Here is a 26950-nt window from a genome sequence, read left to right on the forward strand (position 1 = left end):
CTGTATTTGCCCCTCCTTTGAGTTACTAGAGCTAATAATTAAGCAAAATTAAAAGACTTGAATTTAGAAACATGACATCATTAGCTACAGAGGGCAGGGAATCTGAACTTGGAACAAATTGCTGCTTCAATAATTCAATTCCACTTGCCCTTTTCATTTTGTGAACATTATTACGACTTTTCTATCACTGTCTGAGTTCAAGCTTTTTCTTTTTTTTTTTTTCATACACAGTCTTTGTACGTTGTTTGTGAGCTCTGCTCTGTAAATTGGCCAATATATTTCCCCACTTAAAATAAAGACCTAATTGGAAGTAATGAGTCATTTGTCCATGACCCATCTTTGAAGTAATGTAACTCATCTGACGCTTCCTTCTGTTTTCAGAGCCTTCTGTCCCTGTTGAGGCTTGGTTCGGGTAAAGGTGAGGCGAGCTACCTTCACTTGCCTTCTCTTTCCTGCCTGCGGCTGCTTTGTGTGGGACTAAGAAAGAGACTGCGCTTTCATCAAGATCCAAGCTTCTACTCTGCAAAACAAGGTAGCATACCTTATCAGTTAGTCGAAACGTATAGACAAGTGTTTTTGAATGATGAATCACTTATTTTTGCACGATTGTCCTGTTTGTGTACATATATTACCACCAAGTATTTGTCAACTGTTTGCACTGAGGCAGATTAATGACTGTAACAAAAGCCTCACAGTTCGTGCATTCATCAGCTATGTTCTTCTTCTGATCATGTGTAAATAATTTAGAACTATTGCTGTCTACTCCAACTGACTTATTTCTTACAGGAGGGATATTGTAACACCACTGTATTAGTCTCTGTCTCATCATAAAGACTCAACAAATATGCAAGTGTGTCCTTTTGTTCTTTTTGTGTGGCTGTGTAGATCCCGTGTCCCAGAACTCGTCCTTCTCTTACAACCAGGATGTTCTGGGGGCCCAGCGTTCGCAGGCTTCGTCTCCCGGGGCAGAGTGCTCTCCACGGCCCTCTGTGGTGGGACGCACGGGCCAGAGAGCCAGAGGAGATGGCCAAGATGGAGATGCAGCTTCTAACAGGTGTGTGCATGTAGGCTAGTCTGCATAACTATGCATGTTAAACAAAGGCAAACAGAGATTATAGTTTAAAAAAAGGGCACCTCTTTTTGTGTATCTGTTCATGTTGTCTAAGGTATTGCTTCTGTGGATGTTGTTAGTAATCCTGCTGGCAGTGAGAGCACTGAATCACTCAGTTTGGCTTCTGTCACACTTCTCAGGAATAAATGCTATTATGTTAGTCTGCCTACCTTGCTTGTAGAAATAACATTTTGATATGATTCAACATTGTAGTCAATTCTGTTCATCAGACCTTAGAAGCGAGTCCTATACTTTTTGGAAATTTGCGCACAGTGGGGTTTTCTGTGGCTTTGATAATGACAAAATTGCCGGTGACACTAGCAACCCACACAAGAAGATAAAACAGTGTAAAGAAAGAGAGAAAGACTGTGAAGGATTTTCTTCTTCTTAAATATGAACGACACTAGGAGCCCTCTAGCGGCTGGTCTGTAGAGTTTAAAAATCAGTTTTGATTCCCGTGATGGCATATTCGGTTTTATGATCCATCCCTATACAGCTGGTACGTCACTCCTTGTATTAGAATGGTCCAAGAACAGATCACGAATTTACAGTTGTCTTCCTCCCCTCTCTGTGATTCATCCAGTGGCAGCTCACACAGAGGTGGAGCAGCAGACCAGGCCCCCAGACAGATGGCCCATTCACCTGCAGATGTAACCCACTTGGAGCTTCCTGACCTGGGTGTAGAAGATGTCCTGGAGCTGCAGTTACGGCAGCTCACACTGGCTCAGTTCACTGTTGCCACCATGGAGCATGCTATACCACTGCTTAAGACAGGTAGGAGGCAAAGTAGTTTTTTGTTTTGTTGTTTCGCAAAATGGCAAAGATAAAAGCAATGTTTTTAAGTACATGCATCAATTATCTCTGCTTCTCTTCCTTTCTTGCTTGGGTAAACTTGAGATATTGTAAATATTCCCTCACCTGTTTCCCTACACTGACTGGATTCTATCATTGTTATTTGATCTTGTCAAAAAAAAAAATCTCTTCTGCTCTTGCTCTGTTTCTCTCTTCCTCTCCTGTACCTCAGAAGGTTTTCATGTGTTCCATCGTGTTCTGGAGCTGCTGTGTGACGCTGTCCTCCTGCTTGGGGACAGTGTTTGTGAACTGGTCTGGGACGATCGCAGCCTGGTGGGGATGGAGCTGGCAAGTCAACACAACTCATGACAGCCTCTTATGTAGATGAATGGATACACTTCACTGAAAAGGGGGAACTGGGTTGGCCACCTGACAATTTGCCACAGAGACACACAGGCATACGGTACTCAACTGTCAAGGAGAACTGTGGGCATGTGATTGAACTGAATGAATTATATAAGGTTACAAAGGCTTTCTCCTGGTTACAATGCGTTTCTCACATACATGCAAACTTCTCGTCTGTACCCCTGGGTCTATCCAAGCACGGAATTGCTGGGTTAGTAAATGTCTTCATTTATTATGTGTATGAAGTGCACACAATAGATTGTGTTAAACAGGTGTGTTTTTTTTTTACCATGCAGAATCATTTGTTATCCTCCCTGGCTGTTTAAAGGGTATGTTGCTCTGCAGGGGGATTTACACACTTGTCAAGCCCAGGCCCTTGTGGCCCTCTGCTGTTTAATACATGCCCAGAGCCTTGCAGCCTGAGAACTATTTTGTCATCTTTATGTGGAGAGCAGCTTTTGTGTGCCAGACCTCTAGGTTTTTCCTATGGGAACGGGTCGAACTGTTCATACCAGCCTCAGCAATGCACAGGGCATGTACTGCCCCCTGCTGGTATTTATCTTCTATTGTTCAATTTCTATACCCAGAACAAAGTGGCTGAGAATAGATTGTTCCAATTTATTCATACTGAGATAGGGTGGATCTGTATCTCGTCCCAAAATAACCCTGAAATCTGATTACATTCAATTCCTAACCCCTGGAACGAACAATTTTTCTCTTGGCTCTCCGCCAGCGGTTGTGTCTCTGTGTGTGAACATGCACGCAATGTGAGTACATGTGCATGTGTTGGTGTGTTTGTGTGGCATGCGTGCTTTTGTCTACATTTCCGTCTGTGTGTATTTTAGAAGGAGAAGCTGCAAGCCTGCTTGGAACTACTGGCGGATATTCTGAGCTATCACCAGAGCTTTTCAGGAGATATTCCCCACAGTTCTCAGGTTCACCACAGAATGGCCTACATAGGCACTGCCATATTCACCATTAAACTCCTACAGACCATCCTGCCTCTGGAGAAGGTGTGTGTATGTGTGTGTGTGTATGTGTGTGACCTAATCACATTAATATATTGTTTTCAATTTGAAAGTTGATGTTTCTGTAAACCTCACACACAGGCTAGTGACAATCTCCCAGAAAACACAGCAACGGCTATCCTCCACTTATGCTTGGACACATCGTTTGGGGGTTTGTTACCCAGCATGCAAGAGACAGCAGTGGCCTACTTGGAGCAAGTGAACTCCGATGGTCATGACCTCTACAGGAGGGTGGCCCGAGCTGCCCTCTGGATGGAGTCCACTTGCAACTTTGTAAAAGAAGCACAAGCTGAGGTATGATGTCACATTAGCTCAAGTAGAGAAACCAGTCAGCTTTTATAGACATCTGTAGTTATATAGGGAAATCTCTTAAGTTAAAAGTTACCCATACCACCTTTTTTGTTAATTCATTGATCATTTTCCTTCCTCAAGGGGGAAAAGAATTGGTTGGAGTTACTGGAGCTGGCAGACCAAGCTGTAGATGGTCTTCCGTTTCATCAGCACTTGCCCATCATCAAAGAATGCGTCCACATTTGCTCTTACCTGTGAGATAAAAGTCAAATCAGTTTCTTGCAAAGTAAAATCAATTACATGTCCTTCTGCATTTAAATCTGAATTATTTTAATACTGGTTTAAATTCTTTTGGTTGCCTCTCATTAGGTGGAAGTTTGATCAGCCCAGTCCACTCCTCCAAACTGAGAGCCAGAAACTCCTTCTCAAGCTGCTGTCCCATCCTCTACTGCCTGTCAAGATAGAAACATATGAATGTACTTTAAACCTGGTCAAGGTGAGAGCAAGCCACATTATATAGACAGTCATTGTTTAAATGAGTGTAAAGGGTCATGGCTAAAATATACCGGTCTGATGTCGCCTTAATATGGGCCTGTTTGGTGGGGCAGCCGTATGTAAATAAGTAGGATGAAGATGGATGAGTCCCAGCTCTTTTACAGCGTGCTATAAAAACCCCACTTGACATTTGAAATCAGTCTTTCTTTTCATTTTACCAATCACTGTCTAGAGTGCATGGCTACATTTAAAGGGAATTGAAACTGTTGTATGCGAGCACAAGTGAGAGGATGGTGATAATTTATGACGTTCTCTGGTGTGATTACATATACCCCTAGGACTGTCTTGGCATCCAGAATGTGTCACGACAGGAACCAGGACCGTGTGCTGGAGTCAGCTTCCTTCTCCACCACAGAGTACTCTATGAAATAGTCACTTTTGGACTCCAGGACTCTTCAGAAAAGGTAGATGTACTAGGTGTACTTCTTGCACTTTTACATATGCAGCAGAACCATATCACTTTTTGTTCTTTGAGAATGGCCATACTGTCCACTTGTTTGATTTGTTAGTTTAGATCACGGTTTAAATGCATGAATGTAAATATCCACAGATACTCATGAGACTGAGACTAAGATCACACTAATAGAATTTCTTGTTAAAATGATGTCTTAAAACAAAAATATTTTATTTTTAGTTTCATAAATAATCTGCATCCAACATGCCTGAAAACTGGGTTGGTTGTTTAGCTGTAAAGACACGTGATAGGAATGTGACAATCAGTGAAAGACATGTAACGACAGACGAGACCCAATCAGGGAACGAAAACAGGTGTCTCCGTTATTGTTTCCATAAGTCATTTTTTCCCCATCCAACATATCCAACTCGCAAATTGAGTTTGTGGAAATCTGCAAACTAGAAGGAATTTTCCAAAAGACCTTTTTTCAGTAACTGTGTTTGCTTATGGACGAAAGCTTAAGTGCATCAAAAATCCCACATTTTAAACAATACTTGTGTACATGTGGACAAAGCTAAAAGTCCAGAGATGTGTGTGTGTTGTTTGTGTTTTTGTTGTACCTTTCTGTCAGGTCATGCTAAAATGTCATGTAATTTAGATGTTTAAAAGTCTGTCACACACACTACTTGCCAGTAGATGTTTTATCAGCAGTGACTTTGTGAATTCAGCAGTTTACCTGTGATCTATAGGTGAATGTGTCTGCCAAGGATATCCTGCTATTCCTGCTCAAGGGACGATTGATGATGACAGCGTCAACCTGGGACAGATTCAATGAGGCACTTTACCCGGTCATGCCCATATTACAGGTGTTGTGCTCTCTGTAAAACTCGCATAGTATTTGCACTGCAGAGCTCATAAAACAGCATCATGTTTGGAACTTATTGCATTATATTTATGTAGAGCAGGAAGTGGTGCATGCACTCCCAATCAAAACAGCTATGATCAAAAGTACAATATTAGCGCTCTTGGACCACAAAGACTGCATATTGAGCTGCCAGTGAGAAAAATGCAGTTATTCCCTCATTTACATATTCTGTGTTATATGGTTTCCTTTTTGGGGGGAAAAAACAAACTTTTATTAATTGTTCAGTTTCAGGCAACAGAAAGCCAGGAAATTCTTCATGAATATACATGAGGTTTTGACTAGGCTGTCAAGTGTAATTTAATTCAAGGAGGCCATTCAGAGATGGGCCCACCATGTCAACAAGAGATGAAATGAAACCACCCGTAATCAAAGCGATGCATATTTTATTTACTGTTGCACTGCTTAGCTGGTATTCCCCAATGTTTGCTCCATTGTCTGCCAAGGCGGTCTGAGAATTATGTGTGTTTTTGTGTGTGTGTGTGTGTGGCAGGGTTACGCCAGCACTGAAGAGTCACTGGGAAACTGTGTCCTGCTGATAAGTGACATGTCGGATGTGACAAGAGACAACGCGTTCCCAAGTACAGCCAAGCTAAAAGCAGCACTCCGGCTTCTTTTCACTAAACAACCCACGTGAGTCTGGGCCCTGGGTCCTTCTATTGTTGGTGCTTGTGTCTGTCTGTGTCTGTTTTGGGTATTATGTACCTGCTCAGATTTATGTGCATATCAGAGGTGTGTGTATATGTCTAGAATGTGTATACAGCATGTCTGGTCTATTTCTTCTGCTTCTTGTGTGAGGTTGTTTGATGAGTTTGACGTGGGGTGTCAGGTTTTCTTTTTCTTTTTTTTTTGTTACCTAGACAAACTCCAGAGAGTCTGGAAGCTCTGCTCTACAACATTTGTGGTGGACATATTAACACTATATGTTGTGGTCAGGTGATGTGCTCATCAAGTCATCTAAATGCTCTTTTAGGCCCGTGTAAAACAGCTTCCCATCCAGTCCCAGTCTATGAATATTGATAGAGATGGAAATGAACACCAGAGAAGCCCTGTTAAATTTTGGCAGCAGATAATAGATTTGTCTGCCCTGCCAGCCATTTTTTGACACCAATTGCTGTTTGCATGTAAAAAAAACAAAAAAAACAAAACAAAAACAAGGCTGGTAACATTTTTAGCCACATGCCAGTGCTTCATGCAGATAAAAAGGTTAGCTACATCACATAAATAAAGTTGTTTCCTTTTTTTATCACAGTGTGGTTTTCTTTGAAACTGTCATCTGAAAACGTTGTCTGTATTCTGTTACTACTCATTGTTAACAGCGTGAGAATAGCAGCAGTGCAACAAGTCCTGCCACACCTAAACACAGATGATGATGCGCACACAGTCAGACCAGAGTTGGATCAGTCAGCGATCGCCTCACTCCCCAACCTCTACTGCCTAAGAAACCCTTTAGACATCACACTGGACACCAGCAACAAATCTGTCCTAAAGGTATACACCTACATACACACAGAGAGAGAAAACAGATGGACCTGTGCACAGACAGAGATAAGTGCTTATTCATGTGTTTAATGGTGACTAGGTGGAGTCGGTTGAGAAGCTTTTTTGCATCCTGCACTCAGACACTGTTGACATCTCCCTGAGAAGATCGGCTGCAGAACAGCTGTCAGTCGTACTACAAGGTGAGTTGTCTGTAAAAGCTTGTTCTTATAAATTAATGTAATGTATTATTATATGACAGTATAATATAATGGAAACTACTGGCTGTTGTCTTCATGTTGGGCCCCTTCCAGCTCCTGTACTTCTAAATTAGTCCCACAACAGGTCCTCTTTGTTTTTTTATAGCTATACAAACAAATGTGAAAGTAGCATGGCACCACTGAAAACTGTTCAGGCAGAATTCACTTGCTAATAGTTCACATCTGTCTAATTGTTGTTTTGAGTGTGTTACCAGTCAGAGTGTAGGAAACTGTATGCACTTAAAACAATGAAAAGCAACTTTTCAAAGTTTGTGTGAGAGCTTTCCTCTTGTGAAAACTACAGTTTGCAACAACATTTGCGTGTTCCCACTGCCATATGTTTTAGGCAAAGAGGAGAAAAAAAAATAGTTGATTATGCAAATGTTTATTGTCATATATTGAATTGCTCTCTCTCTTCCCAGATACAGCAATGCACCCAGTGCTGAAGAATCTTGGAATAACAGATAAAGTCATTTCTTTCATTATGGAGAGTATAAATGGCAACAAGGTAAAAGCAAATGCCTTGGGCAAACTGATAAATATATGTATTGAATGAATTGCTGTTGGAGCCTAATATATCAAGCCCTGTAATTTCATAAATGCAGTCACATGTGCTCCATTTTATGCACATGTTCTTGTTTGTATGTGCTTACATGTGTACATACGTTGTCAGTAAATGTGGAGAAAACCCACTGAGGCGTGGATGATAGAGGGATGAAATGGCCTGTGTTAATAGTGTCAGACAGACCCTGGTCAGCAGTGATTTTTGCCCTGTAGTTACTGCAGTCTGCTGATCATTCCCAGGCCTTGAATCAGAAGCTGCCAGGGGTAATTGTCCAACATGTCTAGCTACATGGGAGGGGGCGACTCTGCTAACAAGTGTGTGTAAGAGGCATGTCTTTGGGTTGTATTTGTCCCAGCCCTCCATTGCCTGCAACCTGCGCAGTCACAAAATTTGGGTTTAGCTTATGTGGGTTGACAGTAGAGATCCTGTGCATTTGTATGTGAGAGACAGAACAGGAGAAGACAGAGAGAGATTATGTGTGTTTGTCTGTGTTTTCCCTGCAATTAAACGCCAAGCAAGTGTGTTGCTGTTTTCCCCAGAGCTTGGATTGTCTGCTGGAGCCTTGTGTATGTATCCTGAGAAAGCTGGTGTATGCTGATCCATCTCTGAGGCACAGCCTGGCACAGCGCAACCTCCTGCTCCTCACACTGCTCAGGGGTACATTCACAAGACAACTCATTAAGTAACAGCTATACACGTGTTGTGTAGCTCGGAGGCACATTCTCAAGTCATCCACTGATGCATAGCCTTTAACCGTGTTGTCACACTGCAGTAAATGGAATATTAGTATGATGCAACTTGTTGCTATGGCGCTCATCATAACAGTAGTTGGTAACATTGACAGCCACTCAAATATTTTTTGCACAATTTGTAGTTAAATTGATAGTGACACATTTTAAATAAGGAGACATTTCATTTAAATAATATTATGTTCATAGTTGCTTCCTGTATATTATGGAGAGATTTAGCCAGAATATATGCAAGATTCTTTATACATTATAAATGTAGGGTTTCCAAACTTTTAAATAAATCTTTGTCACTTGAATTGAATTACATATTTAAAATTCTTATTAGATTATTTATAAGCTCAAGTGATAAAATTCAGGGGTGTGGCTAATATGTAAATTGCCAATGTTGTGTTTTCATTCTAGCCTCCTTGATATTGAAGGCGAACAAAGGCAGTGGAAGTGAGATTGCTGTCTTGATGAGTTTGCTGCTATTTGATGAGATTGCCAGTATTGAGATATGGTGAGTTATTTTCTTCTCTTTCCACGCCACTAGTATTAATGTGCATTCATTTAATATTTTATCGTACTACTGCTTTCTTGTCGTCAGGTCGGACAAATCCAACACAGACGTGAGCTTCACACCGTTTTCGCTACCGCTGACAGTAGTACGCAGGTAGGACCGTCCATAAAGTTATGAAGGTCTAAAGTGGGCAATTATCATTTTTTGTTGCCATATTTATTTCATTCCTTCTCAATAAAACACTTCATATCTGCAGATTTTTAATTTGCCTATTGTTTCTTCCAGGTACAACATTCCGTTTCAGGCAGCGACTCATCACGCTGTTAGCCCGTACTGCTGCGTCTTAGCTCCTTCCTCTGACCTCCTGACCCTTAACCCTGCCCGCCATGCCCTGCAGGTGGCCTGGAACACTGCATGGCATTCAGGGATAGATAATCTTCTTGAGAAGCTGCGCGGCATTGCTAGTGATGTTACTGAGTAAGATTTTTAATTATTCCAACTTGTTTGCAGTGACTGTCTTTATTTCTTTTTTTCCTTTTTTTTTTCTTAAGTATTATCCTTTTCTCTTTTGTATTGTGATTAAATAAGAGATTAAAACTTAAGTTGGAGTAGAGTACCTGTTATATTTTCTTTGTTTATATGCATTAATTAGTCTGTTCAAGTTTAGGTTTTTTTTTTACCACTTTGGTTCTTTGCGATGTGTAACTATGCAATATCGAAGACACTGACGACTACAATAATTCTGTGGCAGTGTTTTTAAATGCTGAAAGAGCCTGCTACATATCACTCATGTTCAACATTCTCTCTAGTGGGGAGTTGTACTGAAGAATTAGATTCAGAATCTTGGCATCTTGTGTTTCATCTGTCTTCATTTACTTCTAATGTGGCCTAATTCAAACAAATGAGAATGTCTCTCACAGTTTTAACTAGCTTGATTACGGCAAAGACGTTTGAAGCACACCATGGATGGATCAATCCATCTGAAACCAAATTTCATACACAGCTATGATTGGTTCTTGTAGTACTTGTTAAAGATGGATTAGTCAATGAAAATTTGGAACTATCTCCTTTGTATTTGCTATTTGTGTAAAGTACAGGGCCCAAATCCTCAGATATTGTTTCTCACTACAAAGCACAAAATGCAACAATCTTTTCTACATATTGTCACGACATAATTACGTTTTTTCTTAGATATTGCTCATTGAATGTGCCTGGTGTCATCATTGCTGCCTCTGCTTGATTCGGTTGCTAGAAATTCTCAGCAAACTTCTCTCTTCTGATGACTCATAAATGTCTCATCCCTCCGAATTGGTGATCAAATATGCTTGTTAATGCAGTCATTAGTATGCTTCTGAGGGTGCTGCTTATGCAACACACTTGTCAGCACATCAATAGTCATGTAATCTGATTTTGAATAATATTTGATACCATTTACATTTTGTCCCCCACAGATTTCATCCTGATTTAAAGCTGTCAGAAACACAAGTTCTGTCGCTGCAGGCTGTGCACCTTCCTGCCGCGCTGCAGGACTGCATCCAGGCCATCGTCACTGCAGCGGGACACAGTTCTGTGGCCTCTGCCCTCTCCAGGCTCAGCCTCTACTTGTTGTTTGACAGACTGGCTCTCCCTCACATTCCCACCCACAGCTGCAGAGACACCCTTCACTCCCTCAGTTTGCAGGCAGCAGTGACCAGGTAGGTTCACATGCATATAGCCTCGATTATGGGCTTTGCAATTACTGTTAAACATCTCTGTCAAACAGTCAGCATCACTTGTGGTGAAACTAATGTTTTTTTTCATGACTCATTGAGTATATAAAGGCTTTGTCGTTCATCTATATATTTTTTTTGAAGGGTTAACATGAATTAAAGATGTTCTGAGTATTTAAAGTTACCTGAGGAAGTATGAGGAACTTTGATAAAATCTTAGCAAATGTAATTTAACCTATGATGAGTCTGTATATATTTTTTAATTCATTCCACCCCCCCTTTGGATGACATATCTTTATTACAAAAAAAAAGAACAAAACCAAAAACATCCACTTTGCCTCCTTTAGCAAAACAAATAAAACATAAAATGACAAACATTTTCAGTTGTTTCTTTAAATGTCATTGACCTGACTGCATCAGTATATCACCATCTCTTGAGGTTTTTTTCTTTCTAGAGACACGTGTCTTGCTGGTGGTTTATGCAGTCATGTATTTCCATTGTACATAGCGTCTCACAACAGAATAAGAGAAAATTAAACAAATACATAAAAAACAGGAAGGAATCTCCCTGTAGCTTCATAGAGTATGTTATTATTCTTTCAGCCATGAGCTCCTCTTCTTGTTGTCACAGTCTCTGTCTCTTCCTCCCTGCAGGTTTCTCCAGGTGCGTCCAGCCTGTGTTGAGGATGAAAGGTTGCTGGTGGGTATTGTTGCATTTTTGAATGCCTACTTCAAACAGATGCACACAGAGTTTGTGTCTGACCCAGAGGACAAGAATCTACGCTGGATACTGGAGCTGCTTCTCAACCAGGTATGGATCATTTACTCCTTCCAGATTAGCATGGAAATAAAGGCGCACCATAATAGTACAATATTTCTTTTTAAGGGTTTGACTCAAAGGGATGTTTCAGATGGTTCTTTGACACAACATTGTATAAGCTACTTTGTGGTCTGGATTCTGTTTAGATTCCCAGTAAACCAGTGCAATGTGTACTATACTTATTTTATTATATTGTGGCCTGCCTTTGATATGTATGTGCACCAGAAAATGTGTGTATGTATCTCCATTAGCTCGTAATCTGGTTAGACTCTCTCCCTTCCAACACAGAGGGTTATATACCTGCAATCAAAGCAGGAATAAATCACACGCACTGTCAGACAAGCTGAGCATATTACTCTCTCATAACAACAGAAAAATAGTATCATAGCTTTCCACCTCAGACCTGTGGCAAAGATTATTTCCTGAGCTCTTAAAACAAAGTTGGATTCATATTTTTGCCTGAGGAGAAGAATTACCACACTGTTTTAGTGGGGAGAGCTACTTTTAGGATTTAATCAGTCTCACCTTGGCTTTCTCATTAATGTGTGTGTAAACAATAAGTCCTCCCCTGGCAGCTAAAGCAGACTCAGATTGAATGCCTGGTAGGGGTGAGCAGTGCTGCTCTGCTCCAACTTTTCTGTAATTACTGAGCTGTTTCAGGAACATCTGTCGCTTCATACAGTTGCATTAACTACCTACTCCGTGTGCACTGCTCAGTAAGAAATTGTGCTGTCGTTGGTGCTCCAAGAGTAGATTTTTTTTTTAGGGAGAGAAGGTGGTGCTGGCTCACATACACCCTTCCCTACACCTTATCTCCATGGGTCAGGTTGTTTACATTTAAGACAGTTGGCAGATAAATTGCTGTACTTTTGTTTTCTTGTCAATACTACACAATATTATCACTAAAGTTGATTAACCACGTGTACAAAAGGATGCTTTTTTAAACTATGTATGCTGCTAAAAGAGCAAAAGCTCATGAACACATTGGTATACTGTCACAATATGTTCTTTAAAACAAAACAAAAATCTGGTATAAACAGACAAACAAGAATATCTTGGAAATGTTATCGGGCTGAATTCAAAATAATACATTTCAATATCAAACCAATGACAATTACTGGTATCCATTTGTCCACCAATCTTTTAGGAGACTGCATCTCTCCTTAATTTGCTGCTTGGTGTGGAGACCCAGGCCTCACCTCAGAGCCCAGGGGAGCAGGACGAACTGAAGAATCGTGTTAGCCAGAGACTGCAGAGAGAGCTTACGAGTTTCTTTAACACCTTGCTACTCCGTCTAACGCACACCACTGACAGGTAGCATGATTTCACACACAAACTAGTGGTATACTGCTGCGAAGTCGCATATGGTAGAAGTGATTTATCATGGCATCATCAGTTTTATTTCATTTCAAATTTCACAATGAATGAAAGAAATTAATAATTTTTAAAGATAAGTTTTCTTTCTTACATTTGAATATTTAATGGTTGGGAATTTGCTTTTGTTTGCTTATCAGATGAAAAATCCTTCTATTTTGACTATAGCTCAGGGCCAATGAGGCACAGTTGTTCTTCAAAGACCCCTAATCTGTTAGCCAGGTGCTAAAGTACTTTCTACACATACCCTTAGTCTATTAGCCAGATGCTTTTGTACACTTTTCTACACATCTAATGAATATATATATATATTTTTTTGTCATGAAAAATAAATGAACAATCTATAGTTACTGCTTGTAAATGTATGGGACAAGAAAATGATCTCTCATGTAATAATATTCAGTTTGCCGGAGGGGTTAGAATTTTTTTTAATATCATTAGGAGGAAAAACCAATTGTCAGCAGTTTTTAATCTTTATTCCACTTCTCTCAGCCTCTTGTTTTCCCTTCTGTCTGTCTGATTTGATCGTTTCTCGCTCTCTCCTCTCCTGTCTGTCCAGGCTATGTTTGGCATTAGCAGGCCCCTTCAAGAGCCAGCTGGCAGTCCGTTTGCTTCAGAGCCTGCGGGTGTCTGATGCACCGCGTTTCTATGGCCTTCCCAGCCTGGAGAGGACACTGCAGGGCATGGTCAGCCTGACTGCCCAGCCTGGCTGGAGCTTTCACTGCCCTGACCTGGAGCCCAGCACCCTCTGCTCCAAGTATCTCAGTGGGCTATTAGAGGTGTGTGTCTGTGCATTAGCTCGTGTCTGTGTATGGCATGTGTGTTAAGTGCTGTGTCTGCACAGTATGTGTGCATATGCTCAGTGTTGCATGGGCACATACAAGCCTCCTACCCTCTCATTAGAAATGAGCATGCCTACAGAAATGAATAAAAGGAGAAACATAGTACTTTCTGAGGAATTAATTAAAATTAAACAAAATGTGGTTACGGGACATGAATTGCAATGGGTAAAAATCTCATTGATTAGATATGCCACACTGTGAAGATGCTGATGAGATTAATCAACCTTGCCTTTTCCATCTGTTCAGCTGTTCAACAGTCCATAAAACAATAGCGTTACACGGTGTAGACCAGCTTGCACAGCATCAGCACAGAGGTGTCCAAACTGTTATTTTTGCTTGGGAATGAAGACCCCTGTGGAATAGGCTATCCTGTTTATTCAACACATATGTCTGCTCATTGTTGGTTTGATTGGGCAGCTTTCATTGACATAATTTAACATCAAATGAGGATTGAAGGTTAATTTCCTTTTCAGTCAGGATTACTCATGACTGGTGTCATGTGCCAGGCAGCAATCAGATTGGTAACTCTTTCACCCTAGCCTTTTAAACACTCTGACCCACCTCTCATCTGACACTCCTGGCAATGTAGGGTTCAAAAGCTCAGCAGGCCTTGGGCTCCTCTCTTTTCATCTGCTCTATTGTGCAGTCTCACATCCTAATGGCTCACCAAAGAAAAAGTAATTAGTCTCAGCTGTATATGAGTTTAATTTGGATGCAGCGGGTTGAATGACAAGCATACAGTCAAGTCAGAAATAAATACTCTTTGTTTCGTCAGCTGGCTTTGCTTTTTTTGTTTAGGTGACAAATTTACAGCACCATGTGACAACAACTACTTAAGAAAATGCAAATATTAAGCACTTCTGCACTCCAGCTTCAACTGTCTTTGTATGATTTGGAATTCATGATGGGATACATACTGATACACGTGATATTACTGTAGTATTCTGTTATACAGTATATCCAGTGTAACGCATGTCATTCACACAGGTGATCTCCTCGTTTTATGTTGAATGGGGAGGTAACTCCTTGTCTTTCATGGGGAAAGGTGTAACCAAGAATGCTGTCATCTGCTTGCTTCACCTGTCCCATGAGATGCTGTCCAGAAACAAGAACAAGGCAAGTCAACAGGCTGTTACTGATTTAAGGACTCTGAGTTTACCAAATATTTGATTAGACTTAATGACGTGAACATAACAATGTAGCAGTAACTAGATTTCATTTCTGAGAATCTACTCTTATGACAATGAACACAGTACTATGCAGTATTAAAACATTTTGGAATTAAGTAAAAAAAAACATGATTTCTTCTTATTTTTTCTGCACAAGGACTTGATTTCCCAGTGGTCTTTGGGGAATGAGTCAGCTACTGAAGAGGCCAGTGCCTCTCAGCTGGGTTTGGCCTGGCTTATCCCGCTATGGGTGGACCGAGACCAAGAGGTAAAGACCATCACTTGCTTGTAATTTCCTTGAATTTATACAAATGTCTAAACAAGTACTTCCAGTCAGTACTATGCAGTATGAGACAATGCAGTCCTAAATTTTCTGGAGTTTTCTGTTCATTCTACAGCTTTACTTTAAAAAGTCTTTCCATCATAAAATGAAGTGTCAGATGTTTGGCTTTTGGGACAAAATGAAACCCATAACAGTTGCACAAGAAGTCGCAGACAGAAAGGAGTACATGACAGCTAGTCGTTTCAAATTCTCTGTCTGTCTCCAAAAATAAGTTTCCACACAAGTCAGTCTAAGAGGCTCCCTTGACAAGGAAAGCTTCTGTCTTTGCCATCATCAGTTTAAATGCTAATCCAGTATTATGAACAACCAGTGTGGCCAAACTTAAATATTAATGAACATTGCTGTAGATAGGTGTCCCATAACATAAGGATGTTGTCTGAAGATACAAATGTATATACTGTCCATCTTGGAGTGTTTCGTCCTCTATCTTTCTCTTCCATTTTCTCTGTCTTTTCTCTCAAACTTTGGTCTAAATGCGTGTCTCCTGTGTCATGTCAGGTGAGGTTTGCCAGCTTAGGTTTAGGTGCAGCTCTGTCCTCGAAGCCCAGCGGGTGCCAGGCGCTGTGTGCCAGCTGTCAGAACATTAGCGGAGGTCTGTGGGGCACGTTGCTCAACATCCTACTGGATCAACAGGAGAGCAGCATGGTCCGCAGAGAGGTACAATGTTAGAACTGCAACTTTGATCTAAATTTGTCTCTTACAACCCAGAAAATTTTTTGTTATTTTTTCGTATTGCTACACAGGAAATGAAAACTTAGTCTGAGAAGCCCTGGCCCAAGATATAGAACATGAGACTGTTTATTTCCATGATTGCAGAGACGTTCAACTAAAGCTATACACTGCAAATTGTCAAAAATCGGTACCCACTCATGCTGCTTTGTCACTAAATTACTTTTCAGTTTTGACCTTGATTCACAGTAGTCTTAGACAGTAAAAGCAGTGTAAATTTCACTTTTACCTTTTCAGTGGTCACAAAATGAGACTGGACTTCTATGTATTACCAGCCAAATACAGGCAGATGGCACTGTTGCTGATGCAGTCTAGCTTGACCCTGTGTGTGTATGTGCTTTTTTTGTTTTTTGGGTTTGTGTGTCTAGGCTGCATTTATCCTGCAGAACTTGCTGGTGATGCCCATGCCTGCCAACGCAGAGGAGGCCAAGGACTCCCACTGGCAGGTCAGCAGATCTGCCAGCCAGTTAAAAAGCTTTTATAGACCATGAACTGTTTTCTCTATCCCTCTCCTTCAGTTTCTCTCTCTTAATATACCCTCTCTTTACCTCCTTTTCTTTCCTAACCCTCCTCTCCTCTCTTGTTGAGCCCTGCAGGGTTCAGACCAGGGGCTAAAACTGAAGATTTTCTCAGACATAGGCATTCAGCTTTCACATCCAAAATGATTACGTTTACATCTCTGTCACAAAAGTGTCTTAATTTAAAATGCCATTACTCATGAGGGGAAAGAAAAAACTTTTATTAAAGCAAGGCCTGTTGTTTACCAAATCTAATATAGACAACAATGCAAAGAGAAAATAAAAATGGTTTGATTTGGTGACTAGCTGAATGGGAGCTATTGGAAAAAATAGAAGAAGAGCAACAACACCGGAACCTAAAATGTCATTCTGTAAATATGAAGTGACATTTGTAAAATGAATGAAATGATGTCCTGTGTCAGTACCACAACAAATACCCATAACCCTGTCTCCAGTTTCTCCTTTTTCCACTTCTCTAGTAATAGTTCAATAATAAAAAATGTCATGTTTATATATTTCTCTGCATCTGTTCACATTCACTGTCTCCTCTTTCAGCACCCATGTGTCCACGATGAGGTGTCTGGCGTGTCTTTAGTGGGTCTTCCAGCGCTGCAGGCTTTGCTTTACCACTGTCAATATTTCCAGCATGTAGCTCTGTCTGCTTCAAGTTGTTACCGTGGCAGGTACACTTTCCACCTCCAACCTCATGTTGGCGCTAGCAGCGGCCCCAGTCCTCCGGAGAGCACTGCAGCGGGTAAGCTCTGATTCTTTTCTAATGACTGCCTCCATGATGGGATGCAGAAATAGAAATCTGATTATATGAACATGTACCACCAGTGCACATTCACAGTGAGCGTATTTTTGAAATTTTGGTTTTTGGGTTTCGTTTTGTGTAGATTCTGAGAACTCTCTGTGGTCTTGGAAATGTGACCCACCAGCACCCACCGTCAACTCTAGCAGACCTTCCAGTTCCCTCTCCACCTCCAGCACTGTGGTCAGCAACGCTGCAGTACGTTCTGAATGCACACCAACAAATAAACAGCTGCATCAAGTCAAATGGATCCTCACATCTTCTTTTTGTCCATTATAGACAAGAGGTTCAAGGCCACACACCCCTAAGGCTCCTTCCCCACTGAACATCAGAGAAGATACCCCTGCCAGCAGACTGATGGCACAAGGTACAACACACAAAAATGTCTGCGTGTACAAATGTGTGCACATGTGCATTCACAATCATTGTCGCACTGCTTGTTTAGTTTTTCATACCACATAAACCTTCCCATTATTTTCCTTTAGCAAACCTTATTGTGGTCAGTGATAATTGTAAACTTAAACCCTTCCCGCCATTTGCGTGTTTATCTTAGCATCATAAAATATACAATCCAGAAAGTAAAACACTGTTCTCTGGTGTTTTACCTTGGTTTGGTGCTTTTGATTATGTGGTCTGAGGATCGCTTGTCACGGACAGAGATGTGATTCACACAGTGTGTGAACCATTCGGGAGACATCTCTATTAACTGTCTATTGATGTGTCTCACAGGCCAGAGTGATACAGACACAAGTAACTCGGTTACCTCGCAGGACTCCCGACAGGCCGAGCCCTCAGCCGTCGAACCTGTTGTCATGGTAACTCCTGACCTCCTGACGGCCCACTGTGGCCTGCTGACCAACCTGCTGGCCATCCTTCCAGATTTCACCCTCACTGCCTTCCGACACCACCAGCTCCTCCACGTTCTAGCCAGGTAGGAGGCCACATGCTCATTCCACATGAACGCCACACCTCCTTCTCCCCCTTTGGATTATCATGAATGAAGCTGAAGATTGTTCTATTCAATCCAGTGTTGAAATGTTTTGTGTTTGGTTGAGAAAATAATTGTGTAAGATAGTTAGTCATAGTTCTGATAACCAATGAATTGTTTTAGTTTTCAGTAAAAATATCAGTTTCTGGTGGGAGAGAGTTTTTCTCTGTGTAAACACAAAATCATAAAATCAACGCTTTGAGCCCCAGCACCATGCTTTTATCATTATTTATAATAATTAAACATCATATAAATAAGCGTGTGCATTGTCTATTCAGTGGAGAATTAATGTTAATTGTAGCCTTAATCCCTTCTAGCTAGTTTCTTGCAAGCTCACACTTTTTCCATCCTGCATATTTTCTTTTTCAGTCTAGTGGATATTGGGCCCATCGAGAAATGTTTGACTGAACTGAAGACACCCACCATCCTTCCAGGAGAGAGAGAAGACATCAAAAGTCAGGTGAGGAACACCGTGATAGACAGTTCTGAGGTGTTTTTTTTATTTTATTTATTTTTTTTAACTTTTTTGTTATTATGACTTACCACAGAATATGTGGGCTGGTGCAGTCCATTGCCAGTTTCAGTGCAGTGCTAGGTTATCTAAGGGCACCTTCAGATTTCAGCGTGGGTGGAATACTTAACAAGCTTATACTCGAAGCATACCATTATTTTTCGAAGCTTTGTTACTTTTCTTATTATAAATTATTTTCTCTACCCTTAACTGCTCAGTAAATGTTGTTTGTCCTCATTGTGGTTAAGTCGGTCTGTATGTTTTTGCATCAATCTAGTTTGTCACCACACTTCAGTTCCTGTCCAGCTTCTGCAAACTGCTGCAGTCATGTGTCACGACAAGCATGGAGCCGATTGGCCAGATGGACTTCCTGAAACAGCTGTTGTCTACTCTGGTGGCTGTACTCATGCTGGATACTAAAGGATTAGGTCCGAATTTTATGTTTAATTCAGTGTTAGTTAAATTGTCTGTGATATCTGTGTGTGTGTGTGTGTGTGTGTATGTGTGTGTGTGTGTGTGTGTGTATAGATTTTTATTTTATTTTTTTTCCTAATTGGTATAGACTGTAATGTAATATGTGTCATTTCTACTGATCTGTTTAGAAAAACCCTCAAATGCAAGTCCTATTTAGACATTTGTCCCACTCTTTCCGCATTATGCCCTACAGTGCGATCAGTGTGCGGCTTTGTGGCTGCCTCATGTCATAAAATTTGTGACTCACTCTTTCCCTCCTCAGATGCAGGTACCCGGGACGTGGTTTGTGTGTGCTGGGCAGACGTGTTTATGCTCCTGGCTACTCTGGTGAAGAGGGACAGTTCAGCAGCACACCCATCTGTCTCTGCTGCATTGGGGAGACGCTGGCGGACATTTGCAGGTACACAGATACTCTGCTCTGTGAGTGAATAAGAGTGACAAAAGTAATTACACTGGCTTAGACTGCACAATTAGTTGTATGATCATATATTATGGATAACTTTTTGACATTATTGTATTATTGTCATTTTTTTTGTAACACTTATGCATTTCATTTAATTTATATAGCCCACTGAGGTTTAAGAGACAAGATCTTTCTTGATGAAATGAGTCCTTACATCATAAAAGACTGATAATCATGATTAGGGTAATTATGCTGATTGCAGTAACTGACTAAATAATCAGGATTAGCATTTTAGGTATAATTGTGCAGCCTTAATTCTGGTACAGAAAAAAGAAATTCTATCATTTTAACACGCTCGTTTCATCATTACTGTTTGTATTAACTTTCATGAACAGATGCTAGGATAGGGTAATTACATCCTGTCCTTATACTACCTCCACTCCTCCTACTCATCTTCCTCTGTGATTAATGACGCAGCAGGGAAGTCTGATGAGTCCAGTAGAAGATGAATGCTGAGCCTTTGTGCGTGTATTTTTGTCTGCGGGTACATCTGGGTGTCTGCATACACATTCAAATGATTAGTGTGTTCTCCACCAGTGCATACTGCCTCAGTCATGGACAAATATCTACCTGTCAAGGGAGTTAAACAATGGATTTGCCATTTTGTTCCCCTGTGATTCAGTATGTTTTTCAGTATCATTCATTAAAAGAAAGCTGTTCACTCTTTTTTTTTTTTTCTTTCTTTTCCTCTATGTTTGCAGGAACATTAGCAGTGTGTGTGAATGAGAGGTTTGCAGACCCTGTTCTCCACACAGTAGCTCTGCAGTTTCTCAGTACAGTTTTCACAGAGGAGACAAAGACCCGGAGTGAAGAGGTCACAACCACAAACTCTAAACACGCCACTCATCTGTCAGACGTCCTAAATGGTCCCTCGGCGAGCGAACTGTGTGAGCTGTTACTGCAGGTAGGGGGATGGTTTGCAGACACATGATTGTCTCTGCATGGCCCTCAGAGGTGTTGGCAATCCCAGGATTCTTCAGTGGGAACTATTATTGACAAAATCTAACTATGTGTTTATAATCCATACTGTCTGTGTTCACGGCCAAATTTCAAAATTAAAAAAATGTTTGTTATCTTTGTGGATAATGTGGAATAATCACTCCGTCCCCCTTTGACTGTTGATGTCAGAGTTTTGAGAAGAGGACCTTTCAGGACCCTCTAAAGAAGCTTACAGCGAGAGCTCTGATGACACTGCTAGCTTGCAGTCCCACAGCTCAAAATTATGCAGCCAAAGGTAATTCTGCAAACCTCATGCAAGAGCTAGACCCACAATCTACTGTGTACTGCACGTGTAGTGGTTTCTTTGTGTTAACCTACATTTTAAAACCCCATCTCTATATGCATCTGTTGGGAAAATGTCTAAAGTTCATCTTTCGACCAAGTCTCCATCCCTGAGAAGTATTTCTGTTCATTTGTCAAGTAAATTTAAGTTGAAACAACTATACCTGTATCATTTCAACCTAGTTTCAACCTCTGACTGTCTTGTGTTTTAGCCGGGTTAATTGACAGCTGTGTAGAGCAAATGAAGCAAATTCAGTCCCAGCTCCAACTGGAGTCAGTCCGACCCGGCAAGGCTTCTCACCGCAAGAAGGTGAGTAAAGGCTGGCTGGAAATTTCCAATCTCAGCATTTCGCTGCTGCCTGTTTTTTTCCCCTTTGGGTAGAATAACAAACTGAATTCAACATGAATGAGTTTTTGGATAAATATTATGAATATGTGCTGTAGTTCTCAGCAGAAAGTCCTCTTGCTCGTCTTGTCAAGTTTGTAATGTGTGCAGTAAAGGCTGTTTTTAACTTGGAACAATTAAACATATTGGTCTTTGTTTTGTTTTTCCATATTACCAGGAAGAGGGCTATTTAAAGGAAGTCAAGCTGACTGTGGAGATCCTGCGGAGTGCTCTTTACTGCAACGATGAATGCAAAGTGAGCCTCTGTGCCTGCCTTTTAATTCCCCACTGCTAATTGGTTTTTAATGGAACCTCAGAGTACCAGTGCTGTGCCTGTAAATGAGATTCGCCTAAATGTGCATGGCCCTGCTAACATCTCAGCAAGTTTAGCTTCTTAAACCCTGTAATGGCATTACTTATGGAGCATATTAGCTGGTTTTCATTTTCTAAGTGGCCTTTCAGTCACTGGTGGTTACCTCGGACTAAAAAGCCAGGAAGTGCTCTACTGCAATGTTTACCCTGCCATTATTCCCCTCCCCGTATGTTTTCCTGCACACTTAAGAAAATACTGAGGCATTTTATGTTGATTACTGCCGTCTGTGTCGGTGCTGTTGTATAAATCAGGTCATCTCTAATGTATGTTATTAGCAAGTGTGCCTGTGCAATCCTGTACAAGTCTGGATGTGTGCTTGTTCCCATACAAGTGCATGTTTTTGAGTGTGTGTGTGTGTGTGTGTGCACGTATAATCTATTTGTATTTGTGTGTGGAGGTGGTGGCCACAGATGCCCGCCTAACACTGGCACTCTATGCTCTTTGGCCTTGGCTTCTACTGGACAACCCCACCATGGAGGCGGCGCTGGAGCTTCTGTGTGTCTATACGGCCAACTGCACAACAGGTCTGTATGCTTGTGTCTGTTTTGTCCGGCTGTATGTTTATGTGTTTGTGCAGGCATTGTGCCTGGCCCGTGCCTGCCCATCGCCTGTCTGTGGTCAGCAATCCGACTGAGTCACACACACTTCGCACTAAGAGTCCCATTGTCCTCTCAAATGACCACTGAACAACATTGTGTCTCACTGTATAAGACCAGCGCCTGCTTGCCTGCCAGTCACAATGGGCACAGTGTCAGGATCCAGAGATCTGGCTGCATGGCTGTCTTGCTGTATGTACGGCAACCAGTTTCAGACCAGTGAGAGTTGATGTGGGGAAGAACAGAGCATCTCTGTCTTGCCTGAGATACTGGTATTCCATCATGCAAATGCAAAAATCGTGTATGTGGAAATCAGAGAACCAAAAGACACACACGCAAAAAAAAAACTTGGTGAGTAGAGGAAGGGCAAGATTTATAGGGAGGAAACAGTAGGGAAATTTCACTTTGATAAACAGCTAGTGGTCCCTTTGATCTGTTTGTCTGTGTGCATGCATATGTGACTGGCATAGCTGTGCAATAGAAATCAGTTTCATCAGTGAGGAAAAGGAAGTTTCATCTACAACACTTATGAACGTTTCTGACTGTGTGTGTGTGCATGCGCGTGCGTGTGTGTGTGTATATCTCTATTTGATTGGCACCGGTTCCTCGGTGGGTGCATGTGCACACTCTGATCTAAACTCACTCGCTTTAGACCCCCCATAAGCTCAAGCTGTGAAGCACCAGAAATCAGTGAAGTCAGGCACAGTATTTCCCTAAAGGTTAACTGAACAGCAGGTTGTGTTCAGGCTGCATGCAGCCAGGCTTAGTATTACACCATACACCCTCAGGCTACCGTTCAGTCTCATGAGACTGTTACATTTCTACTGAATCTTTCATCTCCAGTCTACCTCCTTTATCCAAAGCTTTGTTAGTACTGCTAGTTCAAGTCAGATTGTTGTTTTCATCTGTGCCACACATATTTTCCACAGATATTTTTGTAGCAGCCCCAAACCTTGTTCCCACAGACACACAGTAAAACATGAAAATACATCTTGATTTTCTTCACTGATCTGTCCTATATATTGCATGGTTGCAAAATAATTAATCTGATTTGAGGCAGCAGTTGGAATGCTTTAGTCATATCAGAAACAGATTCATTATAAAACAGACCTCCCTTGTCAATTTCGTGATACACCAGGTTTCTTGACAGGTATTGAGATAACCTCAGGCAAACATTAGCATACGCTTGTTGCTGTATGTTACCATTCTAGGATTAGCATAACCAACAAGCTGTCATGTTCTCTAACAAGCAACATCAATCAGACACTATGTGTTGTCATTGCTCTCTGACTTAAGCTTGTTAATTTCTGTATTGTGTATGTAATCTACAGCTTCAGCAATTAGTCACGTCAGCTATACTGATGTTAATGTTGTGCCAAAACAGCAATATTTTATTTGCATCACTTATTTGTTTGCTATCTATTAGTGTTTACATTTCTGAATGACCTTGCAGAAGAATAAATTGCAGTCATAGCCTAAGGCTAAATCATTTTCATCCTTCCCAGAGTCAGAGAAGCATGTTGTTGTCATTATCACCAGAGTCCTTTCATGGTGAATGAAGATTAAAAGCTAGTTAAAAGATGAAAACTTTCGGTGGTGTTTTTAAAGCTCTCTGATTCAACCTATGAAACTTCTCCATTTGAAGTCTGTACTCATTGTGAAGACTGTTTTATGACTATGTTTTTGTTTATTAATTTGTTCCTTGCAGCAGTTTAGTCTTCATTGTTCTCCTATTATGACAAAATATTCTGTCTTCTTACAAGCGTTCCACTGCCCTTCATCATTTCTGTCATTTGTCTAGACAGCTTTCACATCAAAACAAGCTCTGCATGCAGCTGTGCAGAGATGTTTAGGTGGAGCGAGCAGACAGCCGTGCAGCCCAACGAGCCGGTCGTTATTTTTGTGGCTACTGCTGCTGCTGCTGTCTGGCCAGCTAGCTGGCTTTAAGATAAACAGAAAGAAGCAAGCTGTTCCAACAACAAGAATAATAGTGTTTCTGTGTTGGCCTTTTCTTGATGCTACCAGTGGAGTAGAATAGTTAGGAGAACAATGCTGTATGTACTGCATGTAACAGATGAATTAAAAGGATGCTTACTGTTTGCATTTAACCTGCTTAAAGCCACAGTTTTCTTGGTGGGAATGATGATTGTAAACTATATGTAGTATTGGGTTTACACATTTTTTGGGGGAGGAGAAGAAAGACCTGCCCAATTTAATCATCAGAATGCTGGATTATTACGTTGGCTACCACAGCAGTCCACAGCTCTAGATTTTGCTGTTGTCCTTTGTGGAAAAGGCTGAAATATTTTCTGTATTTAACGTTAGTATAACCATGTTAATTTGCATCACACTTGATTGATTGCCGTAGCAACAGGGAGAACACTTGTGAAATGATTATTAATTGATTATCATATCAAAGCAACAATTTAGTTTTGCACTTTATCATTGTCAGACTCATAATAGACAGTTGGAAAAAAAAGTCTTTCAAAAGTGATGCATCATAACTAGAAGCACCATCTTTGTTTTTTTCCTGTGCGTTCTTCTGCCTCGTCAAAGCATGCAACCTGCAGTACCCAAATTGTAGCCCACAAGATTCAGGTATGTTTTGATGAGTGGGCTGTAGATGTCTCGTAAGCACAGTTCTTTCTGTCTACACCCCCAGATATTGTCATTTTCAAGCTACGAATTTCTTCCCCAACCTACATGATGTCCTTGAGGCAACTGATGGGATTTTGCACAGCTTTCTCTAGAGTCACAGATTTCAGCTTTTTTGACAGACAGACTTGTAAACCGCAACTATAAACAGACTCTGATGTGTAAAATACTTTAAAATCAACTTTATGGACACTAGAGTGACGTATTGTTTAAAATAGAAGTTGAACCATGACCTGCTCTGCTGTGTCATTACACGACTGAGTTAATGAGCTCCAACCAACACACATTTTCCCACTTTGGGCAGATATGCGAATGAGTGCGTATTTGTTGGTGTGTGAGGGAGGAAGATGATTGCATGACTTGCATATACTTATTCTGAATCTTGTGGTACCTCAGTTTTTTATTTTTTTTATTTTTAGAATATGAAATTTAAAGAACATGTTATTCAAACAAGTACTTTGGTTGTTGTTCCCTGTTCCCAGCATGCAGTTCCCTTTGTGGCAACGGCCCTGGTGTTGTACCAGGATCTAAAGGCTCCTCCAGCAGCTCTCTGATGCACTCTGTCATGAAGCTGTCCTCAGGGCTCGCTTCAGACAACAGCCCCATCCAGAATCTGGCTTTCTCTCTCTTGACAAACCTGGCCGTTTCACGTGACTGCAGATGCCTCCTGCAAAAGGTACATAAATTTAGCAGGCGAGACAAGTGCCAAATCCCGGCGAAAAAATAAAGGCATTAATATAGCTCAGTGATATTGTTTGTTTTTCTGTGAGATATGAATGATTCAGAATGGGTAGCATCAGGTTTTTCCTCCCTAATTAAAAAGTTTTTAAAGTTTATTTTCAACTAACTGTGAAAAACTAATTCACAAGTCAAGTAAATATAACCTCCGTGAGACAGAGTGTTAGAGAACAAAAAAATGTACTGCACTGGTGATAAATGACAGAAGCTACTCTCACACTTACCCTGTCCAAAATCTCTCCTTCACACCTACGCTGTGCTCACTGCAACACTTAATGATTTGTTCGTATGAGACTAAAGCTTTCATCTCTGTCTTGTCTGGTTAATTTCCTGTCGTTCTCAGAATAATTTCCTTCAGGCTTTCCTATCAGTGCCAGTGCCCAAGGCGTCCAGTGTTAAGGCTGCGTCTTTAGGTGGCGGTGGAAGCCTCCTGGGCCTGTGGCTGAGACTGCTGGTCAGTCTCTCGTGCGCGGAAGATGGCCAGCAGAGTATCCTTAGGGTGACCGGAGCCCTGGAACTGCTAACAGACTTGGCAACACATCGGCGACATGCGCTGCTCACCCTTCACAACCTTTGCTTCTGCTCTGCCAACAAGTCGCATGTCATCGCAAACGGTATGGAAAGAAAGCAAGAACCGCATTTATTACTTCAACACACAAATACGAAAGTGTCAAATCAGCAAAGTGCAAAAAAGCAGGTTTGACAGAAGTGTGTCAAGTCAGTAATTAGGGTAAAAATCTGAGCAGTTGAATCTTCCCCCATTTGTTTCCTTGATGATTCACAGACCACAACAAGAGTGCGGTGCGCTGTGTGTTGCTGTATTTCTGGTCAAAGTTCAGTCAAATTGTTGGGGCATGCAGATGTGTATCTTGTCCTGCATGCTCTACTTAGGAGCCACCTCGCCGAAACCAGACAGAGTATTTCCAGAAGTGAGCATGTGTCTGACGCGGAGAGCCTCCCGTCTACGTGTTCTACGTGTGTGAAAGGGAAACCCTGGACAAACTCCAGACTTGATTCTCCAAACATGATTTGGAGTTCATGTGTGAAATTGGCTTATGTCTGTTTACCAAAATGTTAAATAATCCTTTAGTATCAGTGGCGGCTGGTGAAAATTTTTGGTG

General features: G+C 41.2%; 1 protein-coding gene across 1 annotated transcript in view; it reads left to right on the forward strand.

Annotated features, from left to right (window-relative positions):
• rttn (rotatin) overlaps nucleotides 1-26950 on the forward strand; it is a 31495-nt gene that overhangs the window by 1728 nt on the left and 2817 nt on the right. The window contains exons 3-42 of the mRNA XM_008278508.1: nucleotides 382-532; nucleotides 886-1054; nucleotides 1695-1885; nucleotides 2139-2251; nucleotides 3154-3321; nucleotides 3418-3630; nucleotides 3769-3881; nucleotides 3997-4123; nucleotides 4461-4586; nucleotides 5326-5442; nucleotides 5992-6131; nucleotides 6818-6989; nucleotides 7081-7180; nucleotides 7660-7745; nucleotides 8342-8459; nucleotides 8954-9050; nucleotides 9138-9203; nucleotides 9336-9527; nucleotides 10502-10744; nucleotides 11414-11570; nucleotides 12727-12893; nucleotides 13513-13732; nucleotides 14783-14911; nucleotides 15122-15232; nucleotides 15806-15964; nucleotides 16405-16482; nucleotides 17110-17308; nucleotides 17451-17563; nucleotides 17645-17732; nucleotides 18095-18296; nucleotides 18723-18813; nucleotides 19142-19292; nucleotides 19601-19738; nucleotides 20503-20705; nucleotides 20930-21035; nucleotides 21295-21392; nucleotides 21646-21723; nucleotides 22238-22364; nucleotides 25574-25767; nucleotides 26173-26443. Coding sequence (XP_008276730.1) covers nucleotides 382-532; nucleotides 886-1054; nucleotides 1695-1885; nucleotides 2139-2251; nucleotides 3154-3321; nucleotides 3418-3630; nucleotides 3769-3881; nucleotides 3997-4123; nucleotides 4461-4586; nucleotides 5326-5442; nucleotides 5992-6131; nucleotides 6818-6989; nucleotides 7081-7180; nucleotides 7660-7745; nucleotides 8342-8459; nucleotides 8954-9050; nucleotides 9138-9203; nucleotides 9336-9527; nucleotides 10502-10744; nucleotides 11414-11570; nucleotides 12727-12893; nucleotides 13513-13732; nucleotides 14783-14911; nucleotides 15122-15232; nucleotides 15806-15964; nucleotides 16405-16482; nucleotides 17110-17308; nucleotides 17451-17563; nucleotides 17645-17732; nucleotides 18095-18296; nucleotides 18723-18813; nucleotides 19142-19292; nucleotides 19601-19738; nucleotides 20503-20705; nucleotides 20930-21035; nucleotides 21295-21392; nucleotides 21646-21723; nucleotides 22238-22364; nucleotides 25574-25767; nucleotides 26173-26443 — 5782 coding nt within the window. The remainder of the gene's footprint in view (nucleotides 1-381; nucleotides 533-885; nucleotides 1055-1694; nucleotides 1886-2138; nucleotides 2252-3153; nucleotides 3322-3417; nucleotides 3631-3768; nucleotides 3882-3996; nucleotides 4124-4460; nucleotides 4587-5325; nucleotides 5443-5991; nucleotides 6132-6817; nucleotides 6990-7080; nucleotides 7181-7659; nucleotides 7746-8341; nucleotides 8460-8953; nucleotides 9051-9137; nucleotides 9204-9335; nucleotides 9528-10501; nucleotides 10745-11413; nucleotides 11571-12726; nucleotides 12894-13512; nucleotides 13733-14782; nucleotides 14912-15121; nucleotides 15233-15805; nucleotides 15965-16404; nucleotides 16483-17109; nucleotides 17309-17450; nucleotides 17564-17644; nucleotides 17733-18094; nucleotides 18297-18722; nucleotides 18814-19141; nucleotides 19293-19600; nucleotides 19739-20502; nucleotides 20706-20929; nucleotides 21036-21294; nucleotides 21393-21645; nucleotides 21724-22237; nucleotides 22365-25573; nucleotides 25768-26172; nucleotides 26444-26950) is intronic.

The sequence above is a fragment of the Stegastes partitus genome, unplaced genomic scaffold (assembly GCF_000690725.1).
Source record: "Stegastes partitus isolate 25-593 unplaced genomic scaffold, Stegastes_partitus-1.0.2 Scaffold125, whole genome shotgun sequence".
In the NCBI taxonomy this organism is placed as follows: domain Eukaryota; kingdom Metazoa; phylum Chordata; class Actinopteri; family Pomacentridae; genus Stegastes; species Stegastes partitus.